The sequence below is a fragment of the Stegodyphus dumicola genome, chromosome 9 (assembly GCF_044657685.1).
Source record: "Stegodyphus dumicola isolate Sdum_Otavi_A_Nest chromosome 9, ASM4465768v1".
In the NCBI taxonomy this organism is placed as follows: domain Eukaryota; kingdom Metazoa; phylum Arthropoda; class Arachnida; order Araneae; family Eresidae; genus Stegodyphus; species Stegodyphus dumicola.
Window position 1 is genome coordinate 88,503,291 of NC_140776.1, and position 26,719 is coordinate 88,530,009.

At 29.9% G+C, this 26,719-nt stretch overlaps 1 protein-coding gene across 2 annotated transcripts in view; it reads left to right on the top strand.

Annotated features, from left to right (window-relative positions):
• LOC118204964 (AP-4 complex subunit mu-1-like) overlaps positions 1 to 15,002 on the top strand; it is a 39,596-nt gene extending 24,594 nt beyond the window's left edge. For both annotated transcript variants that reach the window (XM_035377253.2, XM_035377252.2), the window contains 5 exons: positions 4,265 to 4,359; positions 8,383 to 8,468; positions 10,752 to 10,850; positions 11,353 to 11,470; positions 14,785 to 15,002. In XM_035377253.2, the coding sequence (XP_035233144.1) occupies positions 4,265 to 4,359; positions 8,383 to 8,468; positions 10,752 to 10,850; positions 11,353 to 11,470; positions 14,785 to 14,982 (596 nt within the window). In that variant the 3' untranslated portion in view covers positions 14,983 to 15,002. The remainder of the gene's footprint in view (positions 1 to 4,264; positions 4,360 to 8,382; positions 8,469 to 10,751; positions 10,851 to 11,352; positions 11,471 to 14,784) is intronic.
• The last annotated feature ends 11,717 nt before the right edge of the window (positions 15,003 to 26,719 follow it).

The following is a 26,719-nucleotide window of genomic DNA, read 5'->3' on the forward strand; positions in this document are numbered from 1 at the left end:
TCATTAGCTGTTATTTTCCAACTGCATGGATATCTCAGTCGCCTGATCTTACCCCATGCGACTTCTGGTTATGGGGTTACCTTAAGTCCGAGGTCTACCAAGGAGTGGTCCAGGACCTGGCTACGTTGAAGGATTAACATATCACGGACTGTACGGGAGATTCCTGCAGACATGTTACTTTCTGCTGTTGTGCATACTGTGAACAGAATGCAATATGTGGTCCACAACAACAGCAGACACATTGAACCTCATTTGAATGCAAAATAAAAGATAATTTCCGTATTGATTTGCATTTGTTAACACTTCATTTTCTATTACACAGCGCCAAATATTCCCCTAGAGGTGACTTTTGGAACTAATTTGTTTTTTCGCGGAATCCTTCGTCCCTCGTCGTGTTTAATCTTCCTACAAAATGTGGCATCATTCTCACAAATAGATCGTGCTACAGAACATTGTGAGCACTGTCAGTTTAAAAATTTGCAATTTTTGTGTCATTTTCAACTTGCCTTGAGGAATCAATTAAGTAAGTTAGAATAATTCGCAGAAATAAGTTTAAATGAAGTTTAACACAAAGTATATATAATTTAATAGGTCATACAAGGAAGTCATTTAGTATCCACATATTTTTTTTATTTGAGTTTTTTATTATTTTTTATGTCTGTCAATAGGTTTTAAATTATCGTAGAGATTATTATTAATTACTATATGTTATTATTTTTTATAATATTATAAGTAAAACAAACAAGCTTTAAAGGAATTAAACGTAGTGCTATAGGAGAATTCTTAGCATATGGTACACCATTGCTGCAGTCAATGCGTTAAAAATGATGATTTGTTTCCAAGGAATTTGCACTTTTTTCCCAACACATTTATTTAAAAAATGTATTCAGAGCTTCTATATATTAAAATACCCATTATCATAATGTTTTAACCGCTTGGCTGATTATCCCGAGTTATCTCGGGTTCGTATACATTGCAGTTAATTATTATCCTGAGAAAACTCGGGCGAAGCAGAATTTGTTAGTACGATTTCTTTTATCACGGTTTTGCATGGTCTGGAGGAAATGAAAGGAAATATTCAACTTTGATTGGCAGTTTGCCAAATTTTGTTGGCTGCATGGCTCTTTTGGAGGGACTGATCACGTGTTTCGCTATTGTATAGTATACGTTGGCTTGTGGATTAGTAATGTATAAAGAAGGATGCATGCGTTGAAAAAAAATAAAATAATGACGATGATGCAAGATAGCGAAAACGATGATTTTTCAGATAGTGATTATGAAAACGTGGGGAAAAAATAAAAAATAAAAAAATATCAAATCCAATGAGACAGTGTACTCTGTGCTCCCGTGAAAGAGATTCCAGCGGTAAGCCAGTAAGAAAAGAGACCAGATACCAGTGTAGAATGTCAGGTATCACTCTGTGTTGTCCCTTGTTTCAAAAACTATCATACAAAGATTTATATTTAACTTTTTTTCGTTTGTCCGAGATAACTCGGGATAGTATACTAGCTTTTACACCTTCAAAAAATTAAAAATTCAACTTAAAACCTACACATTTTGATTTGTTTCGTTTTGTTGTATTTAATAATAAAATAAAAAAAATGTGATGATTTTTTGCAATTTTTTTCAAAAGAAATTGTAAGGGAAGTGGTTAAGAAACATTCATCATAGTTATATTAAAATCATATTTTTATTCTTGTAATACGTTAAACAATTAATTTGCAATACATACACTCTGTACCAAAAGTTTATAGATTCAGGTAAATTACATGTTTAAGAAAAACAGAAATGTATAAAATTACCCAATTAAAATATGTTTATTTAAAATACATATGCCTTGCATTCAAGTAAATATTTAACAGAAATATCAATTTGTCTTAGAAAAAATAAAAATAGGAAAAACGTGTGCCCCAAAAGTTTATAGAGAAATGCAATTTTATGCAAATTGGTTTGCAACAATCATGATGGAGAACATGAGCCTTTTATATAATAATGCCCTCATTCAAAACTCCAGATTAAAAATGAAAAAAAAAAAAAGATCGTTTGAACTGCATTTAAGTATTACTAAAGCTAGATAACTTTCTGATACTGAAGTTAGGTCTGTTAAAAAATTTTGGAACTTCTAAATAAATGTGTAAATATGATTTTTCATGTAATATTTTATAAGATGCCACATCAGCTAAAACCTCATTCAGGAAGATCCAAATGATGGATAGTGTCAGTGATAGGCAGATACAAAGAATAATTTTGACACAGAAAAAGTCCGTTTGCCAAGTTAAAAGGGCTTGTGGATTGTAAATGTCCAAAAGCACTGTATAAAGGCAAATCAAGGAATCTGGTTATATGATTTATATAAAAATGGCTCGATCATTACCACTTTCAAAGCTTCCACAAACAAATGAGATTGCAATGGTCCCATAACCACATAGCATATGGTGACAAATGGATTTCTGCAATTTGCAGTACTGAAAAATGCAATCTAGATGGTCCTGACAGGTATTCATATTACTGGCATGAATTACAAAAAGAGCCAAGGAGCTGTTTCAGTATGAACAGGGGAGGTTATGGATCTGTCATGGTATGGGCAACTTTCAGTTTCAATGGGCAATTAGGTTTCACCTTTCTACACAGGCAGCAAGAGTCGTCTAAATACATAGAAACATTAAGACTATTTTATATCATTTGCAGAAAATATTCGAGAACAGAATTGGGTGTAACAGCTGGACAATGTTTTCATGTACTACAAAAAATTATTAGACGTGGAAAATATCACTGTGAGCCCCTGTATTAACCTGATAAAAAGTGTGGGGGGTATTGTATCTCGGAGAGTTTATGAGAATGGAAGACAGTTTTCTTCCATGAATGCCTTAAAATCAGCCACCGAGAGTGCATGGTACAATGTGGAATCAGAGTTATTACAAAACTTAGTTCTCTCAAAGGAGAAATGCATATTCAACGTCATACGAAACAATGGAGTGACTTTGAGGTATTAACTAATTTAAAATTAATCATAAGTTGTTAAAATGTTAATATTCTCTTAAATGTTTGAGATGCATATTCTTCAGTGTTTTTATTTTTCTGAAGTACAAATTGCTATTTTAGTTGAATATTTAGTGGAATGCAAGTCACATGTGATGTAAATAAACAGTTTGTTTATTTACATGTGTTGTAAATAGACTTAATGTTTGTGTTCCTTTCCATTTTTCTAAAAAATGCAGTAGTGTAATAGAGTCTATGAACTTTTGGGACAGAGTGTAATGGAAATAAAACAATAAATTTCCATATAGTGACAAGATAGAGAAGGAGGAAAATAATTTGCGGTACTTATGTATTATCGCAACCAGGTTGGCACGATTTGTAAGTTTAAGTAAAGAAGTATGAATAGAAAGAAAATGTACATTTATTAATTGCAGATAATTTTTAATACAGTTTTTTATATTATTTTGTTTTAAAATATAAAATAGCAATTAACCCTTCCGGTTTCGAATTTGAATAAGTAGCAGAATTATTTTTTCGGCGGAAATCTTTTGGCTATAGCTTTTAGCACTGATTGAAAACAGTCTTCGCCATTAACAGCTTGAGCTTGGCGCCATATAAATTTGATAAGGTATGAGTCAAGATGATGACGGGCTGTTCCTCTCTGTTTTTTGTTGCGCCATTTGGCTGAGCCCCACATGCACTCTACATGTGTGTGAACGCCCGTGTTGGGATCCACAAAGTTATATTTGTGATTAACAGTTCCATGCATAAATCCAGCATTTTCGAACTCACTTGTATTGTATCCTTTCCAGCAATCCGAATAAATGATGCTTCCTTCCTTGATATTTTCGCAAATTTTTTCCATGAGGGTAACGGCCTTCTGTTAGGTACAGTAACCAAAAAAGTCTCTTTCTTTTCTTGGCAAATTTCGCCGAAAACCCATTGCTGTGGTAGTACACGCCGAGTGTTATTTTTTCTTTTTACAAATAAACTTTTGTCTAAACACGTAGGGTTGCCATAAGTAGGGTCGCCAAATTTGGCGATTTATGCGAATTTTGGCCTGGTTGCGTTAATACGTAAGTACCTAATCTGCATTATAAAATTCAGTCAAAGAAAGCATCAAATTAAATGCCTTTTTGTAACCAGTGATATTAACTAATAATTTAATTCTCATAATTATCATTCATTGTATTTCAGTCAGTTTAATTGTAAGTTTTAAATTTTTTATTAGTTCTGCCTGTGTTTATAATCACTGCATTTTGTATCACTTTCCTTTTCTGTTTAGGTGCATTATTTGATATATATCAATTTGATAACTGTGTAGACTCAAAGAGTTTTGAAGAGCATAGGTCATTTGTGATTCATCCATTCCAGGGTGAGGTCTGTATTTTGAAATTATTGTTATTGCAATACTTTTATTATCAGTTTTAGTTAAAACTTTAAAAAATGCCTTTATTAATATCCAAAATTTAGGGAAAAATTGGATTTGGTTCAGTTTTGTATTGAAGGTGCTGTGACCAATATTAAGAATATGTTATTAACCATGCACTTTAGCAATGTGGATGTATGCTGAGCTGATTTTGTCATAATATACTTGTTGATTTTACTATCTAAAAATTTAAGTATTACATTTTTATGCACAATTTGCATTTCAAATAGGTAAAAAAAATGCCCTACTTTAAGTACAAAAATATTTTTAACAAATTAATAACATATCAAAAAATATTTCTTTTATAATGACCCTTAACTTACAAAAGTCAGGTTTTTTTAAATATTTTTTAACCCTTAGAAAACTGAAGGCTTCATTAACATGTATCCTTAATATACCACAGAGATTCACAATTTCCTGCCGTTCCCTCACAAAAAGGTGTGAAGATTTCAAATGTCAAGTGAAACATAAATCCTTTTATGACAAGCTGTCTGCAATAAAATGATGCAATACGTTTGGGGAAACTGCACCTGCTACTGCATACGTTAGCGGGAGGGAAGAGAATAACATTGCAAATCGGCTGTTTCGGTGGTTGTGGTGGTTTGTATGAAAGACATCTCGGGCATTTTGACCATCAAAGGGTTGAAGTTTATCAGATTAGTTTTGTGTATTTTTTGTATTCTTGATTCTTATTTTTTATTACTAAAATTGGTACTCTTTTTGATAGGATTAGTAGCAAATTTAGCATATGACAACAAATCCCATACAAATACAAATGTTTTTAAATGATAAATTAATAAGATAGGGTACTTATTTAGTTTTATGAATATTAGAAAGGATTTGTTAGATAAAACTTAATGTATTGAAATAAAAATGACACTGACTGGAAATTTAGATCTTTTGGTAGTTTTTTTATTTGGTAAGTGGTGTTTGTGACCTTTTCTAATTATTACTGTTGCATATTTAATCCACAGCATTATTAACAGCATAGATTAGCGTAGCTTAATTTGTTAGTAACTAAATTCATCAATGCTTGTCTTAAATGTAACTTTATTCAGTTAATTGAAGGCATATACTTGATGTCAATAATTAATTTAACTTCATAGTAAACAAATGTTAGCATTAAATTAAGTTTGTGAAAATTTATTTGATTCTTTTATTATTATTATTATTGTTATTCAGTTAAAGAAATGCCAAATTATGGCTATATTTGGTTTGAGAATGTGTTCATGTGAATGAATAGGTAGTTACTCATTGACAATGCATGTGAATTCTTATGAGTAGAATATTTTAGTGAATAATTCTTAGTTGGATTTTTACTCTGGTTAGTCATACAAAACAGTCAACTATAAGGATTTGTTACAAGAATTCAGACAGAAAATTTAATTTTTCTATGAATTTAATAAATAAGAATAAATTTAATTTATTAATATTTATACTAAACTAAAATCACAAAAATATGAAAATAATATCACAGTTTACTAAAATTTATAAAATCACTTTATAATTCTCGATGCATTCAACAGCTCAATAGATGAAAAAGAAGCTCAACTTTTGTTCAGCATCTGTCAAAATTCATTTGTAGATAATCAAAGTTCAGTCATAGAGTGCTATTAGTATTCAGCCATGAGTGGATATTAATTTGAAATAATGCTGGAATTTGATGATAGCCAAAAATGAATTTAAAATAAATTTGTTCAACATTTGCAAATATGAAGTCACATCACAAAGGAGTGAGGTTCATACCTCATAAACTGTGTTTGCTTTCAGTGATATGTCAAATTTAATCTGTAGAATACTATTAGTACTTATATAACCTTTGTTATAATGGTTCCAATTATAAATCTGAACTTTTCCTTAGTCCTACTTTTACGCTGCAGAAGAAGACTGTCGACCCTATGGCTAAATTTGCCTCACAGCATTATTGTCCTCCTTGCAGAAGCGATCTAATGCTGCTGCGCCTCCATCGCAGGAAAGCCACCAGAACAGACTGCTACAAACATATGAAGAATAAGAAGTTCACAAGGCTATTTACAGCAAAGCCTCACAGGCTACACAGTCTGTGAGTCCTCACAGGCTACACAGTCTTGTCCTAATCACCGACTAAGTGATACCACTGATGGTCCTGTGTTCAGACAGAGATTAAATTTCAGACTTAACAAGCACAGTTACAATATTAGAATCTAAGGTACATGAGGCTGCATTAATTTATTGTATATCATGTTCTTCGCACTTAAACCATAAAATTCAGTTGAAGAGCAATATTGCAAAATAATTTTAAAATGAGCATATCTTTACAATTTTGGATACACAATCTCTCATGCTGGAGATAAAAATGTTTTTTCTGTACAATGTTGCCATTACTCATTTTGAAATTCTTGAGTTTGTTAATCAAAAATTCATTAAAGTTTTCCAAAGTATGAAATCGATAATAAAACAAATTTCAAATTTGAGCTTCCGGATGCCCATAGACGCAGGAGAATTACTCTATTCAAAATTTGATGGCTCTATGTACCGTTGTTTTATCACAGTGCGAGAAACATACATACATTTATGTAGATTCTTCATTATTTAATTTCTTTAAATATAATGCAGGGCGATAATAATATTTGGTGGCAACAATTTGAAAAGTGAAACAAGGCTTGTAGTGAATCAACACAAAATGCCAAAACGAAATTAATAGTCCTTCTGGGCAAATTGTCCCCTTTGACTAATAAAAAAATGATATAATATGCTAGCTACGTAGTGCCTTACTGTGTTAACTTTACATACCTTATTATCTTTCTACTTCCAGTCTACATATGAGTGTCTAGTAGTTGAAGGTATTTTTTATTTGTAATGAGCACTAATACTAAATATTTTGCCAATGAAAATGACTTAATAAGTTTCCATTTTAACCTTCCGTAGTAATTTTTTGGGTATTTATTTTGATCTTATTATCACCGAAAATTCATTTTGATAAAACTAAGTTGATAATAATTTGTATTAATATTTTATACTTTTTTCTGATTGATAATATTTATTGATTTTCCACAAGCACAAATAAAGATTAATATTGAGTCTTATATTAAGTATAATATTAATATAGATGAGCATAAAACATCCAGGTTTAATGGAAAATTTATGCTATCATATTTGGATTTTGTAGAATTTTTAATATTATCATATAATATAAATAACATCTGCTCTTTCCTGATATGAAGAATTGTATTATGCACAGTTACATTTGTAATGTATTTGCATATATTTATAGAAAGGTTTCTTTGTTGAGTGACTTTCAGCTGTAGCAGAGTGGCTAAAGCTGTAAAATATTGGTAATACCATTCTTAGTTTGATTTTAAGCATTAACATGTAACAGTTAATATAACATGTGTAATATTAGCATAAACTGTCATTTACAAAGATTTCTCACTTGAATGAGGTAGCCCTTGAGTACAATTACTTAGTGACAAACAGCTGAGGTCATTGAACTATGGTAACTCATCTCACTTTTTATTTCTGAAAAATAAGCTGACTTCATTGCCTTTTTTCAATGGTTATTTCCCTGTATAAGGTGAATACAAATAATGTAAAAGCATCTATTTTAAGGCTAGTAGTTTTTCCATATTTTAGCACAATTAATTAACTACTCAAGTGCATTGCTGTAAGCAGTTAATGAACCTGTCATTAATTTTTGGGCGGATTATCTGAGAAATAAAGTAGGAGATATGATTCGTAAAGATATCTAGCATGCTAAAGAGATTATGTTAAGAATGAAAAATAAGCAATATCGCTATTTAATGGTATTCTTTGGTAGTGTTTGTTTAATTGGTCTGACCCACAGTTGAAGCAAATTTATTACAAGTTCTTAATTAACATTTCTTTTTCCTTATTTAATATTTCTTCCTGTAAGATATTTTTTCCCCTTTTCTTCTGAATTAATTTGTCTTTCTTCCCATTTCATATGTTTTTAATAGAACTATATTTAATTTCAGGTTAAAGCAATGATTTACTCAATAGAAAGTCCAATCCTTTTGCCTTTAAGACTTACTGCACATATGCAAGAATCAGATCAAAATAGGTGAGATATCTATTTAGATAAAAGTATATATTTCCAAATGCTAATTAAAAGTCTGCAGCTATAATTTATCAGTGAGCTTGTTAGTTTAACTTAACATATGTTAGAGCAATGAATGGTAAATATCTGTCAATTCCATAGTCAGGACTACAACTTTGCAACTTAGTCATGTTCCCATTTCATTGCTAGATCACTCATTCTGTCATGTGCTTGGAACTTGCCAGAAATCGTCCAAATCAGTAAGCACTAATAATTATGCCTCTTTCAGCCTCATTCAACTTTCATCATATATCCTTTTTGATGAATATAAAAAGTATATATTTTTATTTAATTATTATAGTCTCTTTATAGGCTGATGAATTTTGATAGTGTTATATGGCAATTTATTTTCAATGGATGTCAAGCCATTAACAGAAATATAATATATATGTATATATAATTTAGTTATTTAATTTGAATTTTTCTAAAACATGTCCTGAAAAGTAGTGATTTTTTTTTTTTAAATTTGCTTAAATAGCTATTATATACTTACATACACACACACACATATATATATCTCATAGGCTATAGCCTGAAGAATTACTTTTTAATTATATATATATAATAGGGGGACCAGAAAGTAACGTCGCTTTCTTACATTAAATTCAAATGAATAAATTTGTAACAAGTTTTTATTTTTAATCAGTAATATAATCACCCTCGTTCTCAGCAACCTTTTGTCATCTACTATGCAGATTTCAATCCCAGACCGATAAAAATCAATTGGTTTTGGTTTTTGTGTAAAATATCTCCAGATGGCATTTTGGACATTATCCAAATTTTCAAATTTTTTTGTAACTAAGAAAATGTTGTAGGGATCGGAATAAATGGAAATCCGAGGGTGTGATATCGGGCGAATATGGTGGGTGAGGCAGTTCCTCCTACCCCAATTCATTATATTTTTCCAGTGATCGTCTTGCACAGTGCCTTCTTGCATTGTCGTATTGCAGAATGACGCCTTTTCCGTTGACAATCACCGGATATTTTTCGATCAAAGATTGGTTCACTAGATCCAATTGTTCACAATAAAGGTCTACATTAACAGTTTTTCCAGGTTTCAGCAATTCAAAATGAACAATTCCGCGAATACTCCACCAAACACCCAAAAGTGCCTTTTCGGGATGTAAACCCTTTGTAACCCCTATTAAAACTGCCTTTTGAGTTTTGGATTATCATATAGGATTTATTTTTCTGCCTCCACTAATCAAACAATCAAAAAACGGTTCTGTATGATGCCGTTGAAGCAATATGTGGCACGTGATGGATAGGTTGGCTTTGTTCTTTTCGGACAGATTATGGGGGACTTAAACACCTGCTTTGCTTATTTTTCCATTCTGCTTTAAATGTTCTTGGATGGTCGACCAAGGTTGGTTAAGAGTGTTTGACAGTTCCTCGATTGTTTGACATGGATTTGCTTCCACTTCTGCCCTTAGCATGTTATTGTCGACATGCGCAGAAACAACATTACTTTACAGTCCCCCTATTATATATGTATATATATAAAGTTGACTGATAAATGCAGTAAGACATTACCTTCTATCTATCAATCTATCTTATGTTTGAAGGATTCTGCTCAGCTTAATTCTCAAGATATAATTTAGCAGTAAAAGATTACTGCATGATGATATCATGTACAATTTCAAAGATGTAGAACAGTGGTAAAAAAGTTTTTGAATGAAAATGTTCCAATAATAATGAAAATATCTATCCAAAGCACTTATTTATGCCTTGCTTGTGACTGTTACTGCCATGAGAAGAAAGTGCTGGATATATTTGGATTTCTGTATTTCATAATGTACGGTTTATTCATGCTTGATACAGGATTTGCAACTTTGTACCATTTATTTTTTTAATTAAAAAGTTTGTTGCATTGTCAGTGAATTCAAGGGCTTGTGATGCTCGTACATAATGTAGATTTGTTCTGTAAAAGGATTTAATGAATATTTGGTAAAAAAAAAAAAAAAAAAAAGAAAAAATCTTTACTTAATTTTTTTAAACCTGTGTGCTTTATGAGAATATTGCATACATGAAAATAAATTATGAGTGATGGGAAATTAAAAAAAAACTTATCATTTTAAGTTAATTGTTTTATGTATTTGATTAAAATTAAAAATTCCAATAAATTTAATTAAACAGGAAATTTTAATTATTATGTATGTAAAATATACATGTAAACATTTTTAGTCATTTCTTATTGATACATAACATTAGTGATTTGTAAATTTTATTTTCATCCTGCTTTATTAGGGACTGTGATCTAACTTTGCACTTGTCAAGCAATTTGCCTTCTAATACAGAAGCTTTGAATTTATCTCTGCATATTCCTGTATCCTCATGTACTAGAAAGTAAGATTTAGTTATGTATTTTTCCTAAGATATAAAATTTGTAAAAAGAAATGCATGATTTAAAATTTTTCAAATCCTAATTTTTTTTCAAAATTAAAGATTACTTTTTAATATTAAATCAAAACTTGAATTTGATGAACTGTTTAGTAAAATATTAAGTGAAGCATTTTAATTATGTAATTTGAAATTTAATTATAGTTATAATATTAGTTATTAAGTATAATTAACTGAATAATCCTTAATTTTTTAGCATAATAAAAAAATTAAATTATATTCTGTGAAATACATACCATTTGTCTGACATAAAATTTGTATTCATATGAAGTAATATTTAATATATTAAATATTTATATATATTAATATCATTAATAATTTTATGTATTAATATATAATTATTAATGATTAAATATTTATATATATTAATATCTTAATGTATACTATGTGGTTTGTTTCTTAAAGAAAGTGATTATCTTGTTGAAAATATAAATATATTTAATTTCAGTATTATGCAACAGTTTAGTATGTATGAAAATGATGCTGAATTTCTGAGTAAAGAACGAAAAATTTTGTGGAAACTAAAGAAACTTCCTGGGCAAGGAGAAGTTATAGCAAAATTCAAGGTGAAGAATTTATATGCTTTTGCTACTAATATTTTCCTTTCTTTTCTTTCTTTCCCCCTTTTTGAGCATATTAACAGTTCTAGTTTCTCAAGGGCTTAAACAGAAATGTCAGTTCTTATGATCGTGATGTATGAACTCCCAAGTCGAGATTTTTGTAAAGTGATTTTCAAGCTTGTTTACAATTCGCTTATACTGATTTAATTTTTCTTATGGTGGTTATAAAGTTAGATACATGTGTTTTAGAACACATTTAATATTTTGTGAACTATAATAAAATTTTTGAATGTCTCAGATATGACAAGTTTGTGGGTTTTTTTAGAATTTTAGCTGAAATAGTTTTTTTTTTTTTTTTTTTTTTTAAATCAAGCAGTGTGATGTTCATATAATGGGTATATGCTTAATAGCATATGCATTTATTGTTTATTTTCGGAGCTAAATTTAATAACATGAAAAAGAAAGGATTTCCTGACATCCTAAAAAGCTCAGGTCAATATAAATCTGAAGCATAATTGTTGTGAAAATATGTTATTAAACTAACTGAATTCTCTGGCATGCAAATTAAAAAACAGGAATTGCAAATTGTTTCATTTTCAGTGTGAAGACAAGCCTGTATAATTAATTGATCTGAGGAAGATCAGAAGGGAGAATTGTGAAGAAAAAGTGTGTTTGGTAGATTTTAATTTCTATAAGCATGATTTTTTTTTTTAAGTGGGAAAATGGGGATATATGATTGTATTTCAAGAGAACTAGTGGGGAGGGGAAGCCAAAAAAAAAAAAAAAAAAAAAAAGAAGAAGAACAGACGATTAAAAAAAAAAAAAAAAACACAAAAAGGTATTTTTCCTTAAAAATAAAAATTAAGCTGCTTGAATAAGAGTTTAAGAATATCCGAATGCATTGAGGCCTAAAAATTATTTCAAGAGATCATCACATTTTCTCCAACATGGGCAAGAAGGTATAGAAAGCCCTATCAAGCATACACAGAAATGCAGTTTCATATAATATTAGGTGAAGATGTTACAGCTTTGATTATAATGGTAACTTTTTTAGGCACCAATATAGTCATACTAGATTGAGTAATTTTTTTACTACTATATAAAGTTCTAGAAAAAAATGAAATATACTGTAAAGGGAAAAAAATGCTACAGAGCAAATGAAAGTAACTCTGATTGTCGCTGAAGTAGAATTATTCTATTACATTTTGTGTTCAAAAGTTGAATAATTTTACTTAGGCAAGAAGAGTTGGAAAAAAAAAGTATTATCATGGCTCAACACGGTGGATGCTCATTAATTCAAATTAATCCAAAGGCACCCAAAAACTTGCATTGGAATTAATATTAAAATATCTCATTAATTCAAACTAAATTTTTATCACTTTGGTAAATTTGAACTAAAAATTTGACATTAAAAATTTTCTTTTTTTCTCATTTAATGGAGAAAATATAAGCTGTATTTATGACAATAATAAATGAAAATTTATTTTTATTAATATCTGAGCCTGTTATAATTAAGAAGAGAAAGCTACCAAAAGTGAGAATTTGTTGAATGTAATACTTGAAAATTTGTTTTCTTATTTTATTTGTAACTAAAATATGATTTAAAATAATCTTAATTGCATTAAAATAAAACTTAAGCATCTAAAAATTAAGAATGTGTTATCTCTTGCCCTGTTGTGTGTCCTTTCCCACGCATTTAATTTTTTTTCGTGTATGTTAACCCTTTCATTAACCTAGACAAACAGTATGATTTCAAATTAAAAACTCTGAAACAACTTATTTAAAAGCAAAGGTATTTTAGTTGCTCTCTACTCGTCCATTTCTAAGCATTTGAAGAATAATGGTTAGAATTAAAGCATCATATTCCGTTTACCAGTTGTGATTTAGTTTTGACACCACTGTTTCAAAAGAATACTAAAAGATGTAAAATATGGATATAGATGCTTGTACAAAATTCAACATTTGTAAATGTACTTATTCTGGCAGCATTTCAAGTTTCTCTTGATACTTCCCCCACCTCTGTTATTACCATGAAACTCCAGTCTGCATATTTAAAAATTCCTATTTAGAAACTATGGTGTAAGCTTATCTTTGGATTTAGCAAACATTAGATTATAACAAACATTTTTCATTATTACTTTCAGAAATAGACAATGGTTCAAGTAAAATCAGCATTTCCTAAATAAATGAAAATTTATTTTTATTAATACCTGAGCCTGTTATTATAAATTTTTTGTTTACTTTCACAATCACTGTGTCATCTTACAGTATTTGAAGTTTCATATTTGCATTCATTTCTTTCATTGAAAGAGGATCACTTAGCACTTTGCAACATATTTGTTAGTATTACGTTGAATTTGAAATTGTCTAAAAATTTTCATTGAAAACTGAAAGCTGATTATTTATGTATGTTAAATAGCATTTATAGTAAGCGTAAGAATTAATATGTAATTTTTATTATTATCACGATGGAGGCAGATGTGCAAGTAAGAAAACATAAGAAAAATTGCATAATAATTTCTGTAAAACAACTAATTTTTAAATATGATCTTTTTTTAAGATATTAATATTATCCATCCCACGTTCAGTCCTCAAAGGAACAAATATATTTAATCAATATATTGATTGCTAGTCATCTGAGTTCTTGCTAAGTGATAAATTCAGAATTTGATAATTTTTTATTCAGAATTAATTTGATTAATTTTAATATTTTCAACAGATTATAATTTAACTCAAAAACTAAATTGATGTTTTTTCCCCATATTACAAGCATCTTATCTAATTCAGTGCATTGATTTGTACATACTGACTCTACATATCACTGTTTATAAGATTTGAATCCTGGACAAAGTACAGAGATCTGTGACTCTAGTATCTTTGCTGGATGGAGACCTTACAATCTTTCAGTCTCAAAGTCCTGTCTAGAATTTTTTGAAAGAAAAATAAGTAGATTTCATCTTTTACGATGCTGTTGGCCAAAACTAAGATGGAGATTTGATCGATAGCCCTTGTGTACTTTTTGTTTGGGTAATAATCTGATCTAATTCATACTGCTAAAATATTTTGTGCATTCTTTTGAAAATGGCTCTGTAAATTCAAAAGTTATTCATTTAAAATTTGAAATATTATATTAAGTATTTACTTTATCAGATCCTGTAGTAATTTTCCACCTACTTTTCCAGCTCAAATTTTAATGCATGAGCATATGCTATATTAAATAATGTAAAAGTTGATTGATGTTGTTCAGTTTACTTCAAAAACTTGCAAAATAGTTATTTTTTAGAAAAAATTTTTTTAATTTTGATAAAAATATTTTTTAGCTTATAGATGCTATACATTTTCCTGCAAATCGCTTAGAAATGGGGCCAGTGTCTCTGGAGTTTGAAGCATCTAATATTTCTTGTTCTGGTATGAAAATAAGAAATATAAAAGCAGAAGATCCATCAGGCAAAGTCATACCTATCCAAAAGTGGGTTAGGTATGCTACTTTAGCTCAGTCTTATGTGTTTGAAATTTGAAATAAACCTGTATAATAATTTGTATTTTAATTATTTATATATGATTTATGTAACACAAAATTAATATAGTCTTTTTTTTTTAAATCATTTCTTGTTGAATCTTTTTTCCTAAAACATAGCATTCTACATTTTATTCCTTCGTTATTAATATCGAAAATTTAAGTTTTAATTTTAATTTCTTTAAGACCATATTTTATGTAAGATTTTTTCCCAAATTCATTGCTTCCCTTGTTTAAAGGGGGAAAAAACTTCTTTTTTGTTCTTTCCTTATTGCGAGTTATGACTCATTTCCCCGGTTCTCGGACATTCTCTTCTGGATTCTTTTCGGCAAGTAGGCGTGGCAGAAAAAAAAAGGGAGAGACTTTGTTCGACCAGATGTGCGATCACGTGACTCTGGACTCAAAGTTCTTATCTCTCCTGGCGTGGCGCCAATAAGTAGAGAAGGGGATTTTTCGCCGTATTAGCTATTTGTCTTTGATCGCTTCTCAACTTTTTTTTCTCCACTGTGTAAAATTTTCGTTTCATTTATTGATGCACGTGTAAATTTTTCGTTTCATTTATTGAAATATTTTTTTATTTATGTACGCAAGAGAATTTCACTATGAAATTTCTCGATATAAATAGTGATATTATACAATTAGAAGAAGGTGTCCATTTAGGTGGAATTGGATTGAACGGAGAGATGGTAATGGGGATACCATCGGCACATGGTGCAAGAAAATAAATTTTGCTGGACAAGCATATTGTGTTTTTTGTAACTCACTGCTCAAGTATGGTAAGGAAGGATTCAAGGCTTTCACAAATCATTCTAAAACTGTGACGCACATAAAATATTCAAAGTGCATTAGACATTCAATGACTTTAAGTAATTATGCTAATTAAAAAAATTCATTCTAAAACTGTGACGCACATAAAATATTCAAAGTGCATTAGACATTCAATGACTTTAAGTAATTATGCTAATTAAAAAAATACTGATGACTTACTGGAGACTGATGCTCGGCCATTGGATATAGTGACAAGAAAAGCATGCCAAGAGGCATTAATAACTTCCTTTATCGCCGAGAATTCTCTTTCTTTCAATGTAGCTCCCAATTTAATTGAACTCTGCAAACAGTTGAGCCGCGATCAGACGGCACTAAACTCGTTGGAAATGTTCAGGACTACTGCATGTTATAAGATGAAATATGGGCTCGCAAAAACTATTAAGGAAAATATCTTTAAAACTTTAAAGGAGACTCCATTTTCTCTAAATTTGGATGAAAGTACTAGCAATGCTCAAGAAAGTATACTGGCAATATTGGTGCAGTTTTATGACAACAATCAAAATGAAGTTGTAGTTCATCATTTTGCATCTCTAAAGATGGAATCTTACAATTCAGAAGCTGTTTTTAAAGCAGTTGTTAATACTATTGAAGATAATAATATTCCATGGGCAAACTTAATTAGTGTATTAATGGACTCATGTAACACCATGCGTGGAAAAAAAAAGGGTGTTGAAACCAGACTACGATCAAACAAAGCACCCCACTTATTAGATATTGATGGTGACACATGTGACACAGCTAATAACTGTGCAAAAAAATTTGCTTCATCTTTTGATAGATACTTAGAAGATTTGTTTGATGACATCTGTTTTGATATGAAAAGCTGCAGTAAAAGAGAAAATTTTTTCAAAATCTGTGAATCCCTTGCCATTAAAAAACTTAAGCCCTTGAAGAGACTAGACCATAGGTGGGTGTACATTTTATGTGTTTTAGAAAGAATCATAGATCTGTGGGATGCTCTTATTGCATTTTATTTTCACTACTTGGATAAAACTGATAAAGGGGATTATTTTTCTTATGTTGAAAGTGTATACAATAAAAGAAATATTTCTGCAGCTCAGAAAAAAAAATTGTTGAAGGGGTGTATTCTTGCTTGCATTCCCAACAACTCACAAAGGATGCTTTAGCTCGGAAAAAAAGAATACTTAATGGGTTATTTGTTATGCAAAACAAAACTTTATTGCATATGGCATTATATTCAGCAGTATTACCAGAGTTCAACACATATATTAAATTATTTGAAACAAAAAAAAAAAAAAAAAAAACTAATACTTCATTAAAAATACTTCATTTAATACATTCCAGTATTTATAAATTGATGGCAAAATTTTTCTCTTTTTTAATGAAGCCAAAAAATATAGAGTGCACATCTTATAATGATTTATTAAAGGTTGATGTCACAAATCCAGAATTCCATCTACCTAGCAAAGTAATATTTACTGGTGCAGAAGCTTCCACTCTCCTGAAGAAATTATCAAAAAATCATCCAATAGCAAAAGAATTCCAAATTTTTCTGATGAAAGCTTATACTAATACTGCACAGCACATGAAACAGAAATTACCCCTTAAAAATTCATATCTAATTAGTTTTACAGCATTAGATCCAGAGCTAAGAGGTAAAACCAGTACAATATTAGCTTTTGAAAAATTATCATATTTTATGTCCCATACTTTTAGTGATAATGAAAAGTCAAAAGTAGAAGCTGAAATAAGGTTATACCAGAGTGATATTGATATCATCAAAGAAATGCTCTACACATCTGATGAAAGTGGAAATCAAGTCAAGTGTACAATTGATAAATATTGGTCTAAAGTTTTTAATTTAAAAGATGATTTCACAAATGATTATAAGTGTCCTACATTGGTTAAATTGGTCAAAGCCTGCCTTAGCTGCTTCCATGGCCCATTAGTGGAAAGTGCATTCAACTTAATGGATACACTTGTCACTGACTATAGAACCTCTCTTAAGATTGATTCCCTAGATGCAGTGCAGACTATTAAATATGATTTAATGGCTTCTAAAGAAACCTAATGTGAAAAATATGGCTAAAAAAATCCAATGACTGATCCAATTCACAAAGATCTCTTACTGAATATGAACAGAAGTTGGAAAACATATCAAGAGGACTTAAAAACATGTATTTCAGATGAGTCACCTATAAAAGTCTCTGAAAAACCTTCTACATTAGCAGAAAAGCAAACTGCTTCTACCTCTGCATGTGCAGTTCTCGAGGAAATTTCTTCAACTGTAAATGAGGAAAATAAAAGTCAGCCTTCCTGCAATTATGAAGTTCACCACAAAAGAAAGACAAGCCCACAAACATCAGAAAATAAAAAAAGGCAGCAGAAATTAGATAATTTTTTTTTTTTTTTTAAGAATTAATTCAGGTAATTTAAAATATTTACATAAAATGTAGTAGTTTATATGTTTGAAAATTTATGGTTATTAATTTTGCAAATAAGTAATTCATTGAACTTTTATAATTAGGTCATTCAATACTTCATAATTGTAGTTTTTCATTTCTCTCCCCCCCTTCTCGAAACTCCAAAATGTCGGTAAGTAAGTCCGTAAAAGTTTAAGGGGATTTTTGGGGGTCCCACAAACACCCGAGTTAAGGAAAATAGCTTTAGGAATAGTTTGTAAACTAGCGACTTTTTCATATAAAAATTTACCTAAAAATATCTTCATTTTGAGACTGCAAATTGTGAAGTCCATAAAAGAGCTGAAATAACTGCAATATAGGTAGGAAACAACATACTACAAAATTAAACAAAATAACACGTTAAAATAATTTAGACTTGATATACTTCCATATTATTTTCATAAAACTGATTATAACATCAATAAACGTTATAGCATCAGTCTTCTTTGACAAATAACACAAATGGAAGTTCTATCTGGTAAACTGGATGAGAATCCATATCTGTTGAGACTATTAGAAACTCTCTGAAGAAGTAGAAGTTAGACTTTTTATTAGAAATGGAAAGAGGTCTAGATCATACACAACCAGTGACATTCCAATTAGCTGAAATGAACAGGCTGGATGATCTGTTTAACGACAGGGAAGAAAACACTGTCAAGACTATCCTCAACAGAAACCACTTTAGACAAATGCTTTCTAAAAACAAATGTGAAGGAAGATCAAAGTCTTCTGACTTCAGCAGAAAACCATGAAGACTCAGATTAAATTGAAGTAAAACTGCAGGACTGTTTATATACACAGTATAAGTAAATACTTTATAATGCATAACAATTAATTAATTCCTAACATTTTTAACATTGGGGATGTTTTTAACAACCTATGAAATTCTTTCTGTAATTTGGACTAGATTTGAAAGGGGATTAAAATTTTCATAACTACCGATGGAAAACAGCATTCCATATAATGGCAGATTAAGTTCAATACGCAAGCAACACTGTATTTTGTACAAATATATAAGATTTATAAATATGTATATTTATAAATATACATATATCTAAATATGTATATTTATATAAGATTTATAAATATGTATATTTATAAATCTTATACAAATCTTTCTGAAAACTTCAGTTTAATTTTTATATTTGTTTTATACTTTAAATACAACGTGTTCGGAGGGGAAGTTGTTGTTGTTGTTTTGCTCATATTACATGGACAATGGTTGCCAGAGCCTATTCCAAAGAGAGGCTGGACTTCTATTTTCCACCCCCAATTTTGAGGAAGAGCACCTCAGAAGGGATCCGGGGCTTCCACCCACCAATCCACATGAGAGGACTTTAAGCTTGCTGCATATTTAGATTGCCGCCATGCTGCACTGACGCTATACATTTACAAATATCTTACCTGGGATTCGAACCCGTGCCCTTCGATACCGTAGTAGGCTTCCCTAACCACCATACCGTTTGGGCGACTCGTAAAGGAAGTGATGAAAAAGAATGATATATGTGTCCAGACCCAATGTGTTTCTTACATTGTGGTGTATAGTTGGAAAGAAGAATTCAAAAGTTTTGTGTACTAGAACGACTAGGACTAGTGTGGAGCAGATTTGACCTCTTAAAATTTTTATGTCTAAATAAAGATGGGCCAGGTCCCACTAGTTATGCTTTCAGATATTTGGACTGATATTTATTATTGCCTAGATGTAGCCCAAGGTATAAACGATATGTACCTAGAAGCGTATTAAAACTTTTTGAGTTCTTCTTTTCAGGTATATAAACTACCAGTGCAATAAAGACATCGTTTTCTTATGTACACTGTGAAGAAAAAAAAGACAGGGTACTTTTCCGTTTTGCCGGCGCAAACGATAAAGTCGCCAATAATGGTTTAATTACTGATGCCAGACGGAATATCTTCGCTGGTAACCTTTTACGCCTCAGTTTCAAAACAAGTTGAAGCCATTTCTTATCAGATTGTTTCTTTCAATACTGGCATACAATAATATAGAATTTTTACATGATATTTAAATTTTATCCCCTAAGACAATTCACGGTAATTAAGTCAATTAGAACGCAATTACACCACTCATCCGAAGGCGAAATCAAGTGTTAAATTCATCAATTCTAATGACTAGCGAAGTAAAGCACTGCGGTTTTACATAATTTCTGAGTAAGCTATTTGTACGAATTGAAGTAATTCTTGCATTTAAACTTGTATTCCAAATTAAGATTTAACTTGAAATTAATGTAGATAATTACTAAGCGAATTAAATTTTAGTAGCGTAGTTTACGTGAGATGAGATCACTTGGGGTCACGTGATACGAACCGGTGAATCAGGATTTTGAACTATGAAATCATAGTAAATTCTTAAATTAATGTCTTTTTACAAATTTATTGTCTTTATTTATTGGCTTTTTACAAAATTTTAAACCATATTAAAATGTTTATGCCTTCACAATAAAAAAAAAAAATTCTTAGAATTAACATTTTTTATGTGTATACTGTATGTTGTAGCCAACAAAGTCTGCTTGGCGAGATTTGTGCCGGCGAAACGGAAAAGTACCAAAGACAGTTCTGTATCTCCCGTTCTACTCGGCCGATTGACGAAATTCAACTTGCGTTTTTCATGTCTCAAAAGTGCGACTTAGGATATGTATTATATATATATACAGGGTTCGTACGGTCCTTAAGTTTTTTGGAATCGATTTTTGGTCCTTAAAAGTCCTTAATTTTGGCCAAAATCGCCAGAAGGTCCTTAATTTTAATCATCTGAAATTTCTGTCTGTTTTTACGACTGCCATTTTGAGTGTGAATTAGCATTTTGCAGGAACATTTTCGGCGATTCACTGGCAAATATGGCTATTTTTTGAATGGGTTCATGAGTTATAATTTGTTCCTATTTGTAATATAAATAAGGGTGAGATACTTGAGTTTCTGAGCAAGAAGTGAAACATAAGCATTTCAAAATTATTTCATTTTTTGTAATGAAGAGCTCTCAAACAACTTTCCGCTTTGGGGGATGTGAATTCTTTTATTAAATGGTTCTAAACTTGGCGATTTTAAGATCGGTTTCTATAGAAAATTCTTAATTCCGAGATCTGGGAATTTTTTGACGATTTTTTAGAACATTCTAACATTGATAAATTTCATTAAAATAATGGTAATATATTGGAATTATATTTAAGAAATAACATTAAAATAAAGCATTTTTTATTTTTCACTGTCATATTATAAAGTTCCATTTTGGCCACATATTATACAATTTTTTGAATCTGAAAAATAAGCAAGGAATAATGCTATAAAGCACAGTTTATGAAGCAGGTTTTAGCAAAAGCAAAATAGGAATGTAATTAATTAAAAATGTCTTTTTAATTTTTTCATGGTAAGAATTTTTCCCATTTTCTAGAATGATCAGAATTCTCAGAATATGCATCAGTTTTCTCTATAAAATTAATTTCATATTTTTTTTCCTCTGATTTTTTTCTTAAAACATTTCTGGAATTTTGCTGTTACAGAATTGGTAGGGGTAATTTTTCTTTAGGATTTTAGATATTGAAGCTTGAAAAGTTGAGAAAGATTTCAAGGCAAATTTATAGACCCTTGATTCTAAAAGCTTCCAGAAAAATGTGATAAAATGAAAAATCTCTCCATGGTAGTAACACGCAGTTTCTTACATTTTGGAGAACATCTGGAAGAACATAGAAAACATAATAGTTGAATGTTTTACTTCTGATTCTAGAATCGCTCTCTTAACATTTTTATCTTCCCTTTATTTTCTCTACTTTTTACTAGATACAAACATGGAAAATATCAAAAGTACTTCTAATCTTATCATATGGACAGGCATTATAGAAAGGAATTTTTTTTATTAATAAAGACATTGAAAACTGACAATTCAAAAAATTCATCTAATATGTCTTAATGCATCATACACAGAGCTGGCGCTAGGCATTTTGCCACCTGATGCAGTCTCTGTGGGTCCTAAATTCTGATGCCTGGTACCTTTCTAAATTCTGCTTTCAATGCCTGCTCTAAATTCTAAAAGTTTTGCCATTTCTAGATTTTTTTGCTCAGTGTGTCCCTAAATTCTAAAAATTATGCCATACCAGCTCTGTGACTAGACCTTACCATTATGCATATGTATTTCATATTTCTTCTGAATGTTCATATTACTAAAATAAAATTAGCAGCTTTTTCCATACATTCTAAATGCATTTAGTCTTTTAGAATAACAGAAGTCTTTAATTAAATCCCAAAAATTTAAAGTGAAAAGGAAATGTTTTGAAAAAAGAAACTAAATATGTAAAGAGAAAGAAAATTATTCTTCAAAGATATGTACAGTTATTATTATGTAAGTTATAGAGTTGTTTACAGTTTCAGACTTTACTATAATTTCCCATTTCTATTTCCTCATCAGAATGCAAATCACTTATTCAGTTTTTAAACTGAGTTTTTTGGAGTTTAAGACGAGTGTTTCTGCACTCCATTTGCTCCCTGCATTAGTTCCTGTCAGCTCTGATGATTTGTAATTATTAGTCTTTCCATTACTGCTGCTGGCATTTGAGTTTATTATGACAATAGAGTTACTGAACCAGATTAAATTGAAATTAAATTGTTTTGATCACTAGTCCATATTTTTAGTTTGAATTTCACTCTTCTTATTTAATTATATCACTACAAACTGTATTTAATTTTGTTACCATAAGAACATGCGTATATGTTCCAAGTTCTTTTTGAATAAGAAGCTTATTTAAACCTTTATTTAAATTTATTATCTGATTTATAGTTACTTTCAGACATAGTGATAATTTGTTTCACGTCTGTCGGGGGGGGGGGGAAGTCGGACTATTTAACTTTTACCAGGTCAAGTAAACCCTCATAGGTAGTACATCGTGGAGAGGTCGGCAGTTAGGAAATAAAACACTCAGAAACTAATGAAAACATTGTTTTGCATATTGAGACAAATTTCTAATTGTTAGAAAATATGCTTAAGGAGAAGGAAATCGATATAAATTAGCCAAAATGTCTGGGCAGGCCTTCAAATTAAAAAGATGCATAATTATTTTATTGAGTTTTATGTTTTGTAGCTTTTAATGCGTAATTATCCTAATATTGTTTAAAAGTCAATGTCATAAATAGCATGTATTTTAAACTGTGAAATTTTATGAGATTGTGATATTAATAGGGTTCTTTAACAAATATTATTAAAAAATAAATTTAATTTAATAGTGGCCTTGTAAATGTATAATGACTAAGATTATCTAATACCTAGTTTAATTATAACTAAATGCATTCCCTTAAAAATTATCACTCTATATTAAAGCAAATTATTGCCTTTCGTTAACACGCTGAGCCCGGCGTCGGTCCCTGGAATTTTCGTTTGGCTGGCATCGGTCCATGGGACTAACAGTATTAAAGTTAAAAAATAAGTATAGTCTCAATGAAATGTGATCAAATGTAGTTTTAATGAAATTTATTGAAGCATTCTAAACAAAAACACAGCTTAACTTTACACATATTACAATACGAAACAACTATTTTGGTAACATTTTTGACTATCTTGCATCCAAATAGTTTTGAATTGTCATCATAACATTTCGAACAATACTTTCGGACTTTATGTGCGTCTCCTTCCTTTTTGTATAATTTTTGAATAATTTAAGCCAGCAATATTTCACCGTTTGATCGCTCGCTGCCGTCTGAACGGAAAGGACGTTAAATTCGGCGCCGGGCTCAACGTGTTAATCTTTACCGTGCTCACAACGTAAAACACAAAAATATAAAAATTCATGTGAAACTTATTCTTTGCATCTAGTGAGACTTAATGCAAAACAACTTATCAATGCTAATGCGTTAGTAGCTTAACCTTAAAGTATATTAACTGAGTTACAACCCCTGGAACTCTACACGAAGCTACGACACTAACAGCATCAGGCAGAGGTCAGCTAACTTTCAAAACTTGCTTGCCTACATCAGGCCTTTCAAGTTTGTTCTGATCAGCAGGTTTCTCTATAGGCAAGCAGGAGCAGTGACAACAGCCAGTCTTTTGTTATGAGTCATGCTGATTACGATTTTAATGCTGCTATGCTGCTTGACATAAAATCTACTTGCTATTTACTAAATCTCTAGACTGAGCAAGTATGTGACATAATGAGACATTAAAAAAAAAAAAAAAAAAAAAAAAACCTAACTGTTAGTAAAATGTAACTAAAATGTCACTTATCTTCTTTCAAATAGGTCCAGTTACTATAAGTGTAAAATATTTAATGCTACTTGATAAATTTCATAAAATTAATTTTATTCTCAAATGTGTTAATAATTATGTTAATTAAGTTATGTTTAATAATAATGCATCCTACTCACATTCAGGCATAGATATAATATTTTTAATTGAATTTACTCAGTTCCTATTTGCTCAAAGGTCCTTAATTTTTTTCATTAATGGTCCTTAAAAGTACTTAATTTCCATGTTCAGAAATGTGTACGAGCCCTGTATATAGTATTGTTCTAATATAGGTATTTTGGCACAGAATCTGACTTTTTCTGAAATTACATGCAATTTTTTTTCCATATTTTGATTCTACGATTCAAATTATGCCAAACTGCCAAGTTTTGTAAAAATCACTCCAGTAGTCTCTAAAGATTTAGCTCTCAAAAATTTTAGCTCTTCAGTGTTAATTGAATTTGATATATATTTACTAATCTCTCTTTTTTTTTTAATTACTTGATTTCTTCTTCCAGAGTTCGAAATTTAGGTTCATTCCAAATAAAATTCCCCCATTTTTTATGATTTATTTTAAAAATTTTGGATTAAAAGCTATAAAATTTTTACCATCATTTTAAAGTAGATTTATTTCTAACCATACCTGCAAAAAATTAGAGTTTTTTATTCTAAATTTCTTAAGATATACGTGAATTTATATATTGGCGCGTTTTGAAATTTGACATATATGTTATAAGCGATAATAATGCCAAATGTGGTTTACACATTTTGTTAAAATTATTTGAAACAATGAACGATGACTTTTTCCCCACTCGTTTACAATGAAAGAAAAACACATTGATATAAGTTAAGAAATTCGCGAAGTGAATTATTCGCTGCACAAACTAAAAAAAAAATGCACCAAAATAAATTTTTTAAATTCTCCGTAAATTTCGCACCGCAGTTGCAAAAAATTCACATTTTACAGAATTTAATATTTAGGCATAATTTGAGTCGTAGAATCGAAGTATGGAAAAAAAAAAAAAAACTGGTATGTCATTTCAGAAAAAGTACGATTTTGTGTCAAAATACCTACATTTGAATAATGCTATATATAAACGCAATGCATATCCGCGCTTTTGAGACATGAAAAACGCAAGCTGAATTTCATCAATCGGCGCAGTAGAACGGGAGATGTAGATCTGTCTCTCTTTTTTCTTTTCTTTTCGCAGTGTACATGCTGCTCTTTCATCACTTTTTTCTCAAATGCCCTGACTTTCTTTACAGTAAAAGAATTATTCTAATTGAACACTTTTTTTTTTTTTTTTTTTGGTAATGAAGCTTTTGTGAGAAGTATTTTTTGCTTATTATGTGTTATTCAAAAACCTTCAGTACTCCATTATTTTTTATATTTTAAAATATTATTTAATAAGTATAAAGATAGACATAATAAACTAAAAGACATAAGTTACAATTGTATTCACAAACATAACACATATAACTTCTCTAGGTAAAGGGCATAAAAATGCTTATATGAATGAATGAAGCAAAAACATTTTCACTTTTCAAGCAATACTTTTTTAAGCTTCAGTTTTTTTCATACATTGCAAAGACATTCTTTTGTATTCGTTTATGATTTTATGTGTTTCTTTTGATTTATGTAACTCTTATATTTCAGTATATAATGTCTAAAATATATCAGATAGTTTAATTTTAAAACTTTAAATTGTTAAAAAAAGATTTCATGGTGCTATTCATTATGTATTATTATTATTAAATGATTATATCATAAAATATTTAATGCTTTCAAATATGAATTATGAGTGAATAAAAAGCATTTTTATGTTACGAATTTTTAAATGCATGTAATTCTTTATAAGAAGGTGAAAAGTTTTTGAGCATTTGATCATTTTGTAAAAAGAGGTAAAGCAGTTGTAAAAAACAGTTACAATAAAATCTTTTTAAAGGTTTAGAAAAGTCTTCTGGAGAACATTTCAATCTTCAAAGCTTTCACATAAACAATTTTTACACACACAGAAACTGATGAAAGTGAAAGATTGCTTTTAATTTATAAAGTTTATTCAATATCGTTGTTCAACTAAGGTGTTTTATTCATATTTCTATTCTGCTTTCTGTTATTTAAAATTTATGATATCAGTGCTGTGAAATTGTTTTTAAACTATATGTTCTATACATCTTTTTGCTTCTAATTGAATAAATCTTACTTTAAAAACTTTAAAAATCTGCTTGAAAATTATTTGAGAATTGTTGAGTGGAAGCAATAAACA